This window comes from Nerophis ophidion, linkage group LG04, assembly GCF_033978795.1.
Source record: "Nerophis ophidion isolate RoL-2023_Sa linkage group LG04, RoL_Noph_v1.0, whole genome shotgun sequence".
NCBI lineage: Eukaryota > Metazoa > Chordata > Actinopteri > Syngnathiformes > Syngnathidae > Nerophis > Nerophis ophidion.
In genome coordinates, this window is record NC_084614.1 from 40,844,073 (window position 1) to 40,861,892 (window position 17,820).

The 17,820-nt window shown below is 39.8% G+C and overlaps 1 protein-coding gene across 1 annotated transcript in view; it reads right to left on the bottom strand.

Annotated features, from left to right (window-relative positions):
- The window catches only part of slc8a2a (solute carrier family 8 member 2a), a 140,654-nt gene that overhangs the window by 58,614 nt on the left and 64,220 nt on the right, over nt 1–17,820 (bottom strand). Inside the window, exons 2-3 of the mRNA XM_061898061.1 lie at nt 10,404–10,800; nt 2,114–2,251 (exon numbers count right to left, since the gene is read on the bottom strand). Of these exons, the coding sequence (XP_061754045.1) occupies nt 2,114–2,251; nt 10,404–10,748 (483 nt within the window). The 5' untranslated portion in view covers nt 10,749–10,800. The remainder of the gene's footprint in view (nt 1–2,113; nt 2,252–10,403; nt 10,801–17,820) is intronic.

Consider the following 17,820-nt stretch of genomic DNA (forward strand, 5'->3'; position numbering starts at 1 on the left):
TTAACTTGTTTTTGGTCATTAAACATTGTTATTTTATTCTTTCTCTTCATACTTTTTTAATAAAATTGTTTTTTGTATTACTACCCTTCCAATGCACAACATGGGTCAAAAATGACCCACATCTATTTTCTATGTTATTTCATGTTAGCCTGAGCGTTGCTTTGCTATATATTTCAAATAAATGTATTTTATCGTTTACTATCACATATATTCAGTAAATATCATGTTTTTCTTCAGCTAAAAACATAATTTAGGGTTAGGGTTAGGGTTGGGGTTAGGGTTAGGTCGCAACATCACAATGGACAACTTCTTCACCAGTGTCCCTCTGGCTGACAAAACTCCTCGAAAGGAGTATTGTTGGGACTCTTCGCCAGAACAAACCAGACATACCACCTATCATGAAGCGATGCAAATCACGGATGATTCATAGCTCAGAATTCGGATTCAATGGCAACATGACCATGGTTAGCTATGTGCATAAGAAAAGAAAGGCTGTTGTCCTTCTGAGCACAATGCATGATGACAAAGCAGTGGATGACAATAACAAGAAGAAACCAGAAGTGATACTGTACTACAACAGAACAAAAGAGGAGTGGACACAACAGATCAGATGGTTGGCACCTACACATGCAAGCGGAGAACACGGAGGTGGCCCATGGTGCTCTGGTACAATATGCTGGATATTGCCACCCTCAATGCTTACCCCAACTTCCCTACAGAACACCTTGGTTACATGGGTGGTGTCACCAAGCACGCCGACTATTCATCAAGGAGCTGGGCAAAGAGCTGGTCATGCCACATATGAAGAGCCGCATGGAAGGCACGCCCACACTCCAAAAGCATATCATAGAGGCAATGGGAAGATGCAGGATAGAAAAACAAACCATAGTCACCACCCAACCAGAAGAGGACATAAGACAGAAGGGCGCGGCAAAGAGGAAGAGGTGTGCGATCTGCCCATCAGCCAAAGACAGAAAAGTCAGCTGGTGTTCGCAGTGCAAGAAGCCTGCGTGCAAGGAGCACAAACGCACAGTGGTAATGTGTGCTACATGTGAAGAATCTGATAACTAACTATCCATCCATCCATCCATTTTCTACCACTTATTCCCTTTTGGGGTCGCGGGGGGCGCTGGCGCCTATCTCAGCTACAATCGGGCGGAAGGCGGCGTACACCATGGACAAGTCGCCACCTTATCGCAGGGCCAACACAGATAGACAGACAACATTCACACTCACATTCACACAATAGGGCCAATTTAGTGTTACCAATCAACCTATCCCCAGGTGCATGTTTTTGGATAACTAACTAATAAAGAATAAAATAATCATAAGAACTGAATTGACAATTTTATTTTACGTTGGTCTAATTCACAAGTTTATTTTTGTTACTGCCAGATGTTTGCGAAAATGACAAATGGCCAGGTTTCAAATAATAAATGTATGATTGTTTGGCCTGAATCACATCTAAAATAGGTATTTGAAGTAAAATATTATTGTATTATGCCTTCATCCATTTTTGACCCATGTGTGTAAACTTGATGTAGTTTTACAAAAAATACTTTTGTTCATAAGGTATGGTAAGAAAAATATAAATAATGATTTGTGGTAATCAAAAACAAGATAAAGAATACTTGAATTATTAAATTATAAAATACATTGATTTCAAAAGATACAGCAAAAAAACACTCAGGCAGCATGAAATAACATGGGAAATTGATGCGGGTCATTTTTGACCCATGTTGTGCATTAAAAGGGGTGTGCATATGTTATGCATCAAAGGGTTAAAAAAAGAACAACCTGTGTACTTGTCTTACATAAGGATTGTGAATGATAGGCCGAATTTCCCCCAAAAAGTGCAGTTCCCCTTTAACGTAAAAAAAACAATGGCTGGGTTTTTAACAGAATACTTCTCTCAGTGGATTTTAATAGGAATACTTTGCACACAGTGTACTTCAGATCGACAAGTACTACTTTTTTTGATCCGGTTACAACCGTTGAATACGGCACCTAATGGGACTGATTTTCGGTACCCATTCATAGTTACCAAAGCAACACAAATAAAACCATGTTGCCCACTGTACCCGGGGTGGTGGTGTTTTTTTTCTTGTTATACCTCAATGACAGAAAGCAGGATTTCGGGCGCAGAAGAGCCCAGTGCCATGAGTGTGAGGTTGGAAACAGTTTCATTCCAGATTCGCACCGTAGTTACTGTTGTCTCTCCGCTGGGTTTGGTGATGGTCACCTCTTTAACCTACAAGACAAATAATGAAGTTCATAGTTTTGTTAATTTTGAATACACTAAACAAATAACATTGACATGCATCAAGTTAACACTGTAGTGTGCTTGCTTCTCGATAGTAATAGCTATTAAAATTTAGCCTAGTTAGGGTCAACCGGTGCTGATTTCTCTTGTCGGTTCATTGTTATTGTGTTAGGGACAACACACACACATAGGAGGTGTTTTATAAAAGTTTCAGGACTTGAGTAAAAAAAGAAAAGAAAAGTAGTACCTCAATTTTCATACACGCCATCTTTCATAGGATTTTGTTTTCGACAAAAGAATCCATTAAAAAATTGCCCTGGTATAGTTGTGTACAGGGCCTGACCTACTAAAAATGTGCATGTATTTAACATACTTGCCAACCCTCCCGAATTTTACAGGAGACTCACGAATTTCAGTGCCTTTCCCAAAAATCTCCCGGGACAACTATTCTCCTGAAGTTCTACCGATTTCTAGCCGGACAATAAGGCAAGCTCCCTCCAGGTCCATGCGAACCTGAGTGAGGACAGCTTGTCGTCATGTCCGCCTTTTCTCCATACAAAAAGCGTGCCGGCACAGTCACGTTATAACATCTACGGCTTTTGGAGAGTGCACAACTGCGCGCACAACAAGGAGACGAAGCAGAAGAACGAAGGAGAGACAGTCATGGAGACGACGAGTAAGAAGAAGTACGCTTGCAAGTTCCAAAATGATTGGAAACAAGTATTTCAGTTCATCCAGGACAGCTCGAAGGGGAAGGGGTATGCTGCCTGCAAATTTTGTAGATCTGACTTCTCCATTGAACACGGTGGCCGAATGGATATACTCACTCATGAACGGTTAGAGAAGCACAAGGCGGCGGCAACGCAGCACCGGTCACAGCCCAGTTTTATGGGCCACCTTGCTAAATGGACACCTGAGGGTGAAACACAGTGGTTCTCAAATGGGGGTACGCGTACCCCTGGGGGTACTTGAGGGTATGCCAAGGGGTATGTGAGATTTTTGAAAAATATTCTAAAAATAGCAACAATTCAAAAATCCTTTATAAATATATTTATTGAATAATACTTCAACAAAATATGAATGTAAGTTCATAAACTGTGAAAAGAAATGCAACAATGCAGTATTCAGTGTTGACAGCTATATTTTTTGTGGACATGTTCCATAAAGATTGATTTTAAAGATTTCTTTTTTGTGAAGAAATGTTTAGAATGAAGTTGATGAATCCAGATGGATCTCTATTACAATCCCCAAAGAGGGCACTTTAAGTTGATGATTACTTCCATGTGTAGAAATCTTCATTTATAATTGAATCACTTGTTTATTTAAAAAAAAAAAATGTTGTTATACTTATATTTTTTTCCAAATAGTTCAAGAAAGACCACTACAAATTAGCAATATTTTGCACTGTTATACAATTTAATAAATCAGAAACTGATGACATAGTGATCTATTTTACTTCTTAATCTCTTTTTTCAACCAAAAATGCTTTGCCCTGATTAGGGGGTACTTGAATTAAAAAAATGTTCATATGGGTGTACATCACTGAAAAAATGTTGAGAACCACTGGTGTAACATATGGCGAGACAAAGATGGCTATGCTAATAGCTGCAAGCAACATCCCGTTCTCATTTGCAGATGTTTACAACAAATCTGTGAAGGATATATTCCCGGATTCAGAGAACGCTCGCCAGTACTTAAATGGCAGAACAAAGGCTTCTCAAATACTGAAAGGTAAGTGTTATTTTTTTAAGTAAGCAGCAAGTACAGTACAGTTAGTAGAACAACTGTGTTTTCATTACTGTGTTTTGTAATATGTATATATATTTGGAGGTCTCAAGGTTGGCACGTATGGTATTTAAACACGTGCAACCTGGCGCAGAGGCTTCTGTCTCTGAAGTGAACAAAACAGAGAGAGCAATCCATTTAGCGTCTTAATGAATGGTACTTGTAAAGCACTTTTCTACATTTTTTTTTAACGAACTCAAAGCGCTTTGATACTATTTCCACATTCACCCATTCACACACACATTCACACACTGATGGCGGGAGCTGCCATGCAAGGCGCTAACCAGGACCCATCAGGACCAAGGGTGAAGTATCTTGCTCAAGGACACAACGGACGTGACTAGGAAGGTAGAAGATGGGGATTGAACCAGTAACCCTCAGATTGCTGACACAGGCACTCTCCCAACTGCACCACGCCGTCCCCTGAATGAATATTATATCAATGAATATGCAGAATATATAATGATCATAAGAACGCTTACAATACTGGGAGGAGGAGCTGAAATATAATAATTCAGCACACGCAATCTGATTTATTAAGAATAAAATTTTTCCGTGGACGCTATTTTGCATCTTTATTTAGCACGCCTTAGATTGGTGTGCAAACTGCAAAATTACGCACATGGCTTTGAGAAAATACGTGTGCATGTCAACATATTTGACTGTCAGAAAGAAAAAAAAAAAATATATAGCTCGGTTGGTAGAGTGGCCGTGCCAGCAACTTGAGGGTTGCAGGTTCGATTCCCGCTTCCGCCATCCTAGTCACTGCCGTTGTGTCCTTGGGCGAGACACTTTACCCACCTGCTCCCAGTGCCACCCACACTGGTTTAAATGTAACTTAGATATTGGGTTTCACTATGTAAAGCGCTTTGAGTCACTAGAGAAAAGCGCTATATAAATTTAATTCAGTTCAGTTCAGTACATGTAGTGTATTCAGCAATATAGCTTTATAATTTTAAAGCTGCTAGCGATGACTTAAGGGGCTGAATAAAACAAATTCAATTGATGCGTTTTGGTGTCTGCTGTTTTGTTTTTTAAATGGCGTTCGTTTTTTTCATATATACACACAATGCATATTGCAAGACGTTCTTTTATATGAGAGATACACTATATTGCCAAATGATGAGAATCAGGTGTCCTAATCACTTGGCCCGCTGTAAAGAATCAAGCACTTAGGCATGGAGACTGTTTCTACAAAAAATTGTGCAATAATGGGCCGCTTTCAGTGATTTCCAACGTGGAACTGTCATAGGATGCCACCTGTGCAACAAATCTAGTCGTGAAATTTCCTCTCTCCTAAATATTCCAAAGTCAACTTTATTATAAGAATAGTGAAGAGTTTGGGAACAACAGCAAGTCAGCTACCAAGTGGTAGGCCACTTAAACCGACACAGAGGGGTCAGCGGATGCTGAAGTGCATAGTGCAAAGACTTTCTGCACAGTCTGTTGCTACAGAGATCCAAACTTCATGTGACCTTCCAATTAACTCACGTACAGTACGCAGAGAGCTTCATGGAATGGGTTTCCATGGCTGAGAAGCTGCATCTAAGCCATACATCACCAAGTCCAATGAAAAGCGTCTGATGCAGTGGTGTAAAGCACATCGCCACTGGACTCTGTAGCAGTGGAGACGTGTTCTCTGGACTGATGAAACACGCTTTTCCATCTGGCAATCTGATGGACGAGTCTGGGTTTGGAGGTTACCAGGAGAACGGTACATTTCGGACTGCATTGTGCCAAGTAGGAAATCAGGAATTATGGTGTGGGGTTGTTTTTCGGGAGTTGGGATTGGCCCTTTAGTTTCAGTGAAAGGAACTTTGAAGGCTTCAGGATACCAAAACATTTTGGACAATTCTACTGGATTGCACTTCAAGTTCATATGTGAGTAAAGGCATGTGGCCAAATATTTTTGGAAATATGGTGTATATTATTAAAAAATATTTGTCACGCACTGTGTTGGCCCTGCGATAAGGAGGCCACTTGTCCAGCTTGTACACTGCCTTCCGCCCAAGTGCAGCTGGGATAGGGTACATAGCTGGATTACCGGACCTACTCAGTGGGCTAGTGGTTAGAGTGTCTGCCCTGAGATCGGTAGGTTGTGAGTTCAAACCCCGGCCGAGTCATACCAAAGACTATAAAAAATGGGACGCATTACCTCCCTGCTTGGCACTCAGCATCAAGGGTTGGAATTGGGGGTTAAATCACCAAAAATCATTCCCGGGCGCGGCACCACTGCTGCCCACTGCTCCCCTCACCTCCCAAAGGGTGATCAAGGGTGATGGGTCAAATGCAGAGAATAATTTCGCCACATCTACTGGTGTGTGACAATCATTGGTACTTTAACTTTACTTTAATTAATGGATGGATAGATTACCCTACTTGAGTGTTTGGTATTCTCCTTGTTTTCCTATGTTTAGTATTCAGTTCAGGTCCAGCACTAATATTTTCTAGATCTCCTTCCATTTTTGTATTATGCAGTAACTTTTTTCGTGCCCCTGAGCGTTGGCCCCTTACACTTGGTCGCGTTTTAATTTAGCCGATTTAGAGTCAGCTGCAGCTGCTTTCTGTCGTCGGTTCATTGTAAATGTCAGACTGGCTTTGTTGGATATGCTGTCATTACGCTGACTAACTCATTTATTTTTCTGTGACTAAGTCTTGAGTCGAGTGCAATCCCAAGCTGTACTTGCCTGCTTGGAACATTAAAAGTACTTTTACCTGCTTGCCGTTTGCGATCTCCTGCAGTCTGGGATCACTACTGCTGCAATCATGCGACCCAAACGTGACAGTATCTTCTATATAAAAAAACGTCTTGCAATATGCATTTTCTTGAGGTTGGATCATTCCAGGCACTGCGGCGTTGTGATGGTCCAACGCGTGCGCGTGTCATCGTGCTTGAAATTGTTCCTGTTGTCAATAGATTTGCGTTTCTATAATGTAGAAAAGGTGGTACTGATTATAGATGTGTGCTGCTAGTTCAACAGTGCAAAACCCTACAGGTTGGAGAGCATAAGATGAATATGGAGGGAAATTATTGTTTCCATGGCCACATAAGGCCGGTTGTACATGCAATATCCTCTTTTCAATATGGCCGTCTACGCCACTTTTGCACTTGTTTAGCAATTGTACATGCACGCTTCGTAGATCAGACGCAACACGCCCACTACTAATACACATAATTTTATTCTTTGCATACGTTATGTAGCGCGTGGTATTTGGATTTTTATGGATCAGGTCTTGTCTCTGTTATCATGGGGCCAAATATAATTTCACAAAATCAAGTGCCCAAACAAAAAATCCCACGGGTTGGTGACTAAACCCTGGTACACACACAACGATTTTCTTAATGCAAATCTTAATTTTTTTTAGCCATAACAGACACCCCATAGAAAGATAAAACAATCCGGCATTGAGCAGTTTTGTTTGTCATGTATGTGGTGCGCTCCAATAAGATCAACACAGCACACCACACACCACCATTCTGTCCCACCATCAAGCCAGACTCCAGTCCTCAGAGCCCAAATCTTGCGTAAACAACTGTGATCTAGCACATTCGGAGAAGCTACAACATAGCAGGAAATACAGGCAATACAGACAAGGACATAAAAGAGGAAAGAATTGTGGTGATCTTGAGTTTGGACTATTTTTGACAGAAAACCTTTTTTTTTGTCCCAAAAATCTGGGGGGGAAAAAAGAAACGGCGTGAACACAACCGTTATGACATAGTGAGTGAACAACAGTTGAGTACGCTCTCAAAGTAGCCCTGAAGCTTTTTTTAGCTTCTTGATTGTCTACTTTTCGCACCACATCACAATTCACGATGTGATGACCCGACGGTCGTCTGCGTTACCCACAGACATGAAGAGAAATGATACTTACGACTGATCAACAATTTTGGAGCCAATTATCGGGAGAAATTCACTCTTAACACACCTCAAACAAGAGGACAATTTTTATGAGCATTTCATATCACGGTTATTGTGACCAAAATCTATCACGGTTACCACTTTTATCGCTGTATTGTTGAATGTACTCAAAAAGTACTTACATGCACATTGAAATCTGCTAAAAAAAATTGTTTCTTATGCCTCACTGATAAGAAGATTTAGGCAGGCGTTTTGGTATCCTACTTTGTTCAGCGGTCCTTGAACGCAAAGTTAAATTTTTAATTTAAAATGTAAAACTAACCGGTGGGGAGTTCTACTACTGTAATCATTAACACCCTTTATCGTTACTTTTCTACTGTACAATAATCGGGCATTTACCAATTTTGACGGTACAAAAACAGCCGGACCGTACACCACTTTGGTATCTATGCTTTGTTTTAGCAAATACAACTGCAAAATAACCAATTATGGGGCCAAAGAAAGTTGTGAATGCAAGCACAGTTAAGAAGCACTATTGAATTCAAATAAGCTGACACTCTGTTATGTGAAGACGATAAGGCTATTCAGTTTGTTAATCAAAATAATAGAGATGTAAAGGTTTTGTAGATACCACGGCATTACAGTTTCAAAATCTTTTCAATAATGCTGTGATGCGCAACTGTATCAAACGAAAATATTGTGTGTAAGTTTGTTCTGGCTCTTTTACTTTGGCAGGTCTGAAAATGAACTATGCCTCCTAGAATCCTCTGTGCAGCGTGGGTCTGCAATGTGGAGGCATGGAGCGAAAGAGAAAGGAGGAAATAATGTGTGTTCCACTTTGTAGTGGATTGAGGAATTGTTTTTTTTCCAAATCCGTTCATAACTTTTTAAGTTATGTTGCTAATAAACAAACAAACAAACACTGGCGAAAGAAATAACCTCTGTGGCGAAGGTAATAAAGTGTGGCACGTTCGTCTTGAGTGTTCCAAGCCAGAACAGACGCGCCGTGACGAGGAAAAACAACAGCTGCACACCCGAAACTACTTGAGAAGCTACCATCACCCGGAAAAGTAAAAACTGCATTTTTAAAATTCAAATTCAAAATGTCCACTGTAGACACTGCTTCTCTGAAAGTAACAGTTGAAAGACACAGTGAATGTTCCCCACAATTATTTGCACTTAAAAATACTTATTTGTAGTAATAAATATGATTAAACATTTTAGTAATATATTTGTCTTCAATTACAGTAAGTGTGTTTATCCTAAACATTACTGCCACTAAAGTTTACACACTCTATAGCATTTTTAAGTATTATTTTTTTGTCTGTTTTTGGACATACACTACAATAACATCGTACAATAGCGTTAATACCGTGATATTATCATATTGTGAGACTTTGATATTATTAAACCCCTACAAAATAACAATGTATGGACCTGTTCTGCCCGATTGTAGCTGAGATAGGCGCTAGCGCCCCCCGCGACCCCAAATGGGAATAAGCGGTAGAAAATGGATGGCTGAATGGACCTGTTCTATATTAAAAGTCTCAAAACATATGGGGACATTCGATTTTAGTTATTTTTAAAGCCAAACAGGACTTAAAAGCCCTTAGTTTTCAAAGGCATACAAACATTTTGGATTCCATCCATTCATCCATTTTCTACCGCTTGTCCCTTTCGAAGTCACGAAGGGTGCTGGAGCCTATTCATGACTGTTTTACTTTTTTTTCCCAATCTGTCAATCAACATCAGCCATAAACAAAAATACCAAATATCCATCCATCAATCCATTTCTACCACTTGACCCCTTTTTTGGGGTCGCGGGGAGTCGCTGGAGCCTATCTCAGCTGCATTTGGGCGGTAGGCGGGGTACACCCTTGACAAGTCGCCACCTCATCGCAGAAATACCAAACATGTAATGTTTAATTATTATTATTTCATTAAAAACGGTGAAATGTGTTGCTCAAAAGGCATTTAAAGCGTTGAAATAAAATAAAACATTACATGTTTTGTATTCTTTGTTTAGGGCTGAAGTTAAGAGATTACACCAAAAAATAAATAATAATCTAAAATTTGTTATGTCTTTTTGAGCTTGTTTGGCTCTGCCGTAGTGTTGAATAACTGAGGATAAATCATGTATACTGGAGAAACACAGAAAAAAACTAGTAAAATGTCGGACAAAACACAGAAAAACTTTATTAAAAGGACAAAAAAGTCAGCCTCTGCGCTATACAGGAAATACAACTACAGTGCTAGCTAGCGTATTTAGTGGTTTTCACCTTCTTTATCAAAGTGTTGGCACTCGCAACTTTCTCTTCTATTCTTTTATTTCGCAGTCATAATCAATTAAAAAAGACACGTGGGATTCTTTTTTTCTCGGAATGGTATGCAAACAAATTTGGCAATATAGTATGTAAAACAGAGCAACACTTTTCAGGGTGCTTCTCCAATGATAGGGCATTATGAAAAATATGCTGTCAAAGTTAACATACCTGAGAGGTAATGACTTCGATGGATGCCATAAAACGGTCTGCAATGATGGACACTCCCAGGAATATGTACATGAGACACAGGAAGTAGATGACAGCCCTTCCTGCTCGCTCGCCCTGTGGAGGGTTGAGGGGCAACCACACAGGCAGAAGTATGCCTGGTTTACACACAACATGGCCTGCACAAGCCCGCTTGCCGCTCCCTGAGACGTTACCAGAGGGCTCGGTCCGCTGAGAGGCGGACGCCCGCTCAACAACAGTGGGCCTGGCGGAGGTGCAAGGGTCGGACAGTAGGAGGACCAAGAGGAGGAAGGGGATTGGGGAAATGTGAAAGGCGAGAGGTCCCATTTCTGTGAAGAGGCCTGGGGGTTGCTGGAGAGCCGTGGATCAGAAGACTTGGCTGACAGAGACAGACAGAGATAAAAGTTGACATCAGAAATACGTTCAAATATTTCTGAGCGTTAAGTACAGTGCAAAAATGTGTTAGTTACTCAGTGGGATTGTTCCTACGGACAGGGTTACCTTTAAAAAGATGTCATATGGACTCAATACATCCGTCTATTTTTTATACCTTTTGTCCTCATCACATAAGCTGGAGCCTAACGATTTGAGCCAGAGGCCTTAAACACAGTGGACTGGTCACTGGCCAATCACAGGACACAAATGTACAAACCCCGTTTCCATATGAGTTGGGAAATTGTGTTAGATGTAAATATAAACGGAATACAATGATTTGCAAATCCTTTTCAACCCATATTCAATTGAATGCACTAAAAGACACGTTATTTGATGTTCAAACTCATAAACTTTATTTTTTTTTGCAAATAATAATTAACTTAAATTTCATGGCTGCAACACGTGCCAAAGTAGTTGGGAAAGGATATGTTCACCATTGTGTTACATCCTTACACGCTGTTGTAACACTTGTCTTGCTGAAATAAGCAGGGACGTCCATGATAACGTTGCTTGGATGACAACATATGTTGCTCAGAAACCTGTATGGACCTTTCAGCATTAATGGTGCCTTCACAGATGTGCAAGTTACCCATGCCTTGGGCACTATACCATCACAGATGCTGGCTTTTGAACTTTGCGCCTATAACAATCCGGATGGTTATTTTCCTCTTTGTTCTGGAGGACACCAAGTCCTCTGTTTCCAAATATAATTTGAAATGTGGACTCGTCAGACCACAGAACACTTTTCCACTTTGCATCAGTCCATCTTAGAGGAGCTCGGGCCCAGCGAAGCCGGCGGCGTTTCAGGATATTGTTGATAAATGGGTTTGGCTTTGCATAGTGGAGTTTTAATTTGCAATTACAAATGTAGCGACCAACTGTAGTTACTGACAGTGGTTTTATGAAGTGTTCCTGAGCCCATTTGGTGATATCCTTTACACACTGATGTCGTGTTTTGATGCAGTACTGCCTGAGGGATCAAAGATCCGTAATATCATCGCTTACGTGCAGTGATTACTCCAGATTCTCTGAACCTTTTAATGATTTTACGGACCGTAGATGGTAAAATCCTTCAATTCTTTGCAATAGCTCGTTGAGAAATGTTGTTCTAAAACTGTATGACAATGTGCTTACAAAGTGGTGACCCTCAGCCCATCCTTGCTTGTGAATTACTTAGCATTTCATGGAAGCTGCTTTTATACCCAATCATGGCACCCAACTGTTCCCAATTAGCCTGCACACCTGTGGGATGTTCCATATAAGTGTTTGATGAGCATTTCTCAACTTTATCAGTATTTATTGCCACCTTCCGCAACTTCTTTGTCACGTGATACTGGCATCAAATTCTAAAAGTAATGATTATTTGCAAAAAAAATGTCATCAGTTTGAACATCAAATATGTTGTCTTTGTAGCATATTCAACTGAATATGGATTGAAAATTATTTGTAAATCATTGTATTACGTTTATAATTACATCTAACACAATTTCCCAACTCATATGGAAACAGGGTTTGTACAAACAATTCACACACATTCACGCCAAAGGACAATTTAGGGTCCTATTATCCTAGCATGCATTTTTTTGGAATGTGGGAGGACACAACCGTTTCACTTACAATGATAATGATAATGAAATTGGAGCGCTCTGTATTGGCGGATACTCATATTTAACCGGCATGATATCAGAAAACATATCATACATATTTTTTTTCCTTGTTGACTGCACTTAAATGTAGAATACATGTAGAACATATTTATATTATTCATATATTATAAACTATATATAATATATGATATATATTATTTATTATTATTATTGTCTATTGTGAGCAAACTGTGATGCTGAATTTCCCCCAGGGATCAATAAAGTACTTTCTATTCTATCCATTTTCTACCGCTTATTCCCTTTTGGGGCTGGCGCCTATCTCAGCTACAATCGGGCAGAAGGCGGCGTACACCCTGGACAAGTCGCCACCTCATCGCAGGGCCAACACAGATAGACAGACAACATTCACACTCACATTCACACACTAGAGCCAATTTAGTGTTGCCAATCAACCTATCCCCAGGTGCATGTCTTTGGAGGTGGGAGGAAGCCGGAGTACCCGGAGGGAACCCACGCATTCACGGGGAGAACATGCAAACTCCACACAGAAAGATCCCGAGCCTGGGATTGAACCCAGGACTGACCACACCGCACTAACCCTTCTGCCACTGTGAAGCCCCTTTATATTCAATTCTATTCTATTTGTTTTTAGAGTGGAATGTATGATCAAGTAAAAGTACTCAAATGAAAAAAAAATGTTAGGTACGAAAAACACTAAACCTATTTATTATCAACTGACTGTAATGGAGATATGTTGTCTTTCAATTGAAGTGGAGTGGTAACTATTTTTTGGTGGCACCCTGTGGTCACAATCATTCATTGAATTAAGCTGTAAATTGAATGATGCGGACACATTTGTCACTGGACACTGGATTCTAATACGCTTCTGCCTTGGAGACTTTTTGATACTAATTTAAACTGACAAATTGGCTGTTTTACACTCCAATATTTTTCAATTAATGACAATTATTAAATATGTCTGACTTGTGTGCTATTGTGTGCTTCGCTGTTGTGTAAATCTAAAATATCATTATATTGATACACAATGGCAAACGATGTAATTTCTAAACAATGACAATTTTTTTAAATTTTTAATTGACGAACTGCATCACAAACGCTGCTATTGTCGTTGGCATGATGGCCAACACTTCATCTTCGCTCTCCTTAACTCCCCAGCGTGCCTTGCTGTCCAGGGAAGCAGACCCAACTTGCCCTGGCTGACGAGGCTCACTGGCTGTCACTCATCACCTTGCAGGACAAGCAATCTCATGAATTAATTGACTTATCTTTATTACATGCATGAAAGTTTTGCGAGGAGAGTGTGATCATTAAAGCTGTTGACTATGAGGTTTTTTGTCTTTTGTTTTCTGTAACCAACAACTTACAACAACAATTTTACCAAACCGAAGTAAATACCATTGGTGTAACGTTACACCTCTAATTGACATACTTTATTAATCATGCGCAGGAAATTAAGGTGTGTTGTTCCAGTATTCTTTCTTTCTTACCTTAGCCACCAATACAAAGGCTTGGTATTATTTAAAAGTAAATTGATCTACCTGAGTCATCTTGACCACATCTCCAACTGACTTCTGAGAAACTCAAACCTGATTGTGAAGCCAAGCAACTCCTGTGATTATCTTTCTTTGGAACCTATCACCTAGATAAGAGTAGAAGGCCAATTTATTTTGCAGCTAGAATTTTCACTCTGTTGTACATAAACTAACCAAAGAAGGTAATTTCTGCAGAAATCCGGTGTGAATTTTAAAGCAATGAAGCTGAACTGAAAGGCAAAATATTAAATTTGAAGCATGTGGAAAATTGTTAACCTACATGTTTTCATGCTGAAATGTGTTAGAATATGTGGAACATTGTGGTCCAATGGGGATTTTTGGGATGGAAAATATATAGCCTAAATGTTATGAATGAGCTGAATTAGGTGTTGAAATTGTTTGAGAAATGTGGAATAATTAACGATTCTCATGATCAAAGGGCATTGGTGTTATGGTAAATTTGGAATTTCGGGAAAAGTGGAAAGTTGGCCATGTGGCAAATAGACAGCTCTTTCTTTCAAATAACAAAAAAAAAAGCTGTCATTCCTTCAGTAAACTATTCTCCCATGTGTTTGAGTGAAAAAACTTGAGCAATTACGTGGTAATCTGGCTGCAAGGCATTCTCCTTCTCGGCTCAAATAGGTATGATTTTTTGTTCTACATTTGAAATTAAAGGCCTACTGAAACCCACTACTACAGACCACGCAGTCTGATAGTTTATGTATCAATGATGAAATCTTAAAATTGCAACACATGCCAAAACGGCCGGTTTAGTTAACTAAATTATAATTTTTAATTTTCCGCAAAGTTTCCTGTTGAAAACTTAGCGGAATGATGACGCGTATGATGACGCGTGTTTGTGACGTTATTGGTTGGACCACTTACGGCTAAAAGTCCTCTCTTTTCATTGCGCAATTACACAGTATTTTGGACATCTGTGTTGCTGAATCTTTGGCAATTTGTTCAATTAATAATGGAAAGGTCAAATAAGAATGCTGTTGGTGGAAAGCGGTGGATTGCAGCTGCCTTTAGCTCCGAAACACAGCCGGTGTTTCTTTGTTTGTTGTGAAGCTTTAACACAGAGCGGTCAAGCGAACATGTTTCTCTACGTCAACCAGCAAGTTTTTGGATGGGAAAATTGTGATATTAAGTCGGCTCTTGAGTGGATTACGCGATCTCATCCTGCAGCTCAAAAAGGCAGCTGTGATCTTGGCTCCTCGGCTTCTCTCAGAGACACTGGCGTTCACCGCAGCCATCCGACTTTCAGGTAATACTTTTAAAATCTCACTAAAGTACTATTAACACAATAAGCAGATACGGGATTTTCCAGAATTATCCTAGTAAATGTGTCTAATTACATCTGAAACTCTCCCACTGCCGCCGCCTGGAGACGTCGCCTTTTCTTTTTTTCTCCTTTTTTTTTTTTGTTGCTTCACTCTAACTTTCCTCATCTACGAATATTTCATCCTCGCTCAAATTAATGGGGAAATCGTCGCTTTCTCGGTCCGAATTGCTCTTACTGCTGGTGGTTCACATTATAAACAATGTGAAGATTTGTGAGGAGCCCTCACACCGGTGACGTCACGCGCACATCGTCTGCTATTTCCGGTACAGGCCAGGCTTTTTTATTAGCGACCAAAAGTTGCGAACTTTATCGTCGATGTTCTATACTAAATCCTTTCAGCAAAAATATGACAATATTGCAAAATGGTCAAATATGACACATAGAATGGACCTGCTCTTCCCATTTAAATAAGAAAATTTAATTTCAGTAGGCCTTTAAATGATAAAAAGCAAATTCCATAAAACTAGCACATTAATTCTGATCGCTTGAATTGAGACACCCAGAAACATCCATTGAGATGAGGATAAAAGGTCTATGATGACACTCAAAAATCAAAATGTACATCGGAACACTGAAAGGGGCACCACGTTTTGAACATCCTGGTACTAACCGACGTTCTAAGTAGCTGGGCTGTGATCATTGAACTATGTCAGGGGTCGGAAACTTTTTAATGTTCAAAGATACATAAAACCAATCTGTCAAGAGATGCAAAAAATTAAAGCCTTAAGTCTTAAAATAAATGCAACACATGATGTAATTGTTTATATTAGCTATATTACACTGCAAGCTCCTATCTGTCTGGTGTGTGCTGTATTTGGATTTGATGTTGTTAATGTTTGAGAATATTTGTTTGAGGTATTTGTTTTGTTTGCAACATCCAGGTGCCTAACACCACGCTGTGCTGAAATAAACTTGTGTTGCTGGCTGAAACAAATCTTTGTTGACAGAAATGTTAAAATTCAATATCTATTCTAGGCTTTTTTACAACATTGGCAAACTATCTTTCTGTGGCAGCATCGGAGAATGTTATACATGTAGTAGACCAAGGGTGCCCACACATTTTTTCAGCAGGCGTGCTACTTACCCAATGACCAAGTTGATGTGATCTACCTCATTTACAGTCGTGGTCAAAAGTTTACATACACTTGTAAAGAACACAATGTCATGTCTGCCTTGAGTTTCCAATAACTACAACTCTTATTTTTTTGGGTTAGAGTGATTGGACCACATACTTGTTTGCCACAGAAAACATTCATGAAGTTTAGTTCTTTTATGAATTTATTATGGGTCTCCTGAAAATATGACCAAATCTGCTGGGTCAAAAGTATACATAAAGCATACATAAAGCAATGTTAATATTTGGTTCCTTGGCAAGATTCACTACAATAAGGTAGCCAGCGCTTTTGGTAGCCATCCACAAACTTCTGGTTGAATTTTTGACCACTCCTCTTGACAAAATTGGTGCAGTTTAGCTAATTTTGTTGGTTTTCTGACATGGACTTCATTCTTCAACATTGTCCACACATTTAAGTCAGGACTTTGGGAAGGCCATTCTAAAACCTTAATTCTAGCCTGATTTAGCAATTCCTTTACCACTTTTGACGTGTGTTTGGGGTCATTTTCCTGTTGGAACATCCAACTGCGCCCAAGACCCAACCTCCGGGCTGATGATTTTAGATTGTCATGAAGAATTTGGAGGTAACCCTCCTTTTTCATTGTCCCATTTAAAGCACCAGTTCCATTGGCAGCAACACAGGCCCAGAGCATAATACAGTACTACCACCACCCTGGTTGATGGTAGGAATGTTGATCCTGAGATTAAAGGCCTCACCTTTTCTCCTCCAAACATATTGCTGGGTATTGTGGCCAAAGAGCTACATTTTTGTTTCATCTGACCACAGAACTTTCCTCCAGAAGGTTCTCTCTTCGACCATGTGATGTCAGATGAGTTGTTTGGCCACAACATCCTTTTTTTAATGCCTCGCGATCGAGTGACACACTCTCACCAATCGACTGGTAGCTTGCGATCGAACTAATGGGCACCTCTGATGTAAACAAACAAATATGGTGCATTCATGGACCGCCGAAATTCATAGGACAAAATGGCGCTTGCCAAGTACTCTCATTAGTGATGAATGAAGACAAACATATTAATCAGTGGGCTTTCTAACAATTATGATTGGTGTAATGTTTGTCCTAAAAAAACATATAAATATTATCACTATATATTTTCCCCCATCTTTTTCCATTTGTATACATTTTTGAAAACGCTCCAGGGAGCCACTAGAGAAGCACCCGGGAGCTGCTGAAGAGCAGCACGCAGCTCTAGAGCCGCGGGTTGCCGACCACTTAACTATGTGACTATTTAAAGGGGAACTGCACTTTTTTTTAAAATTTTGCCTATCGTTCACAATCATTATAAAAAACAAGAAGACAAGAAAGTTTTTCTTTTTTTGCAT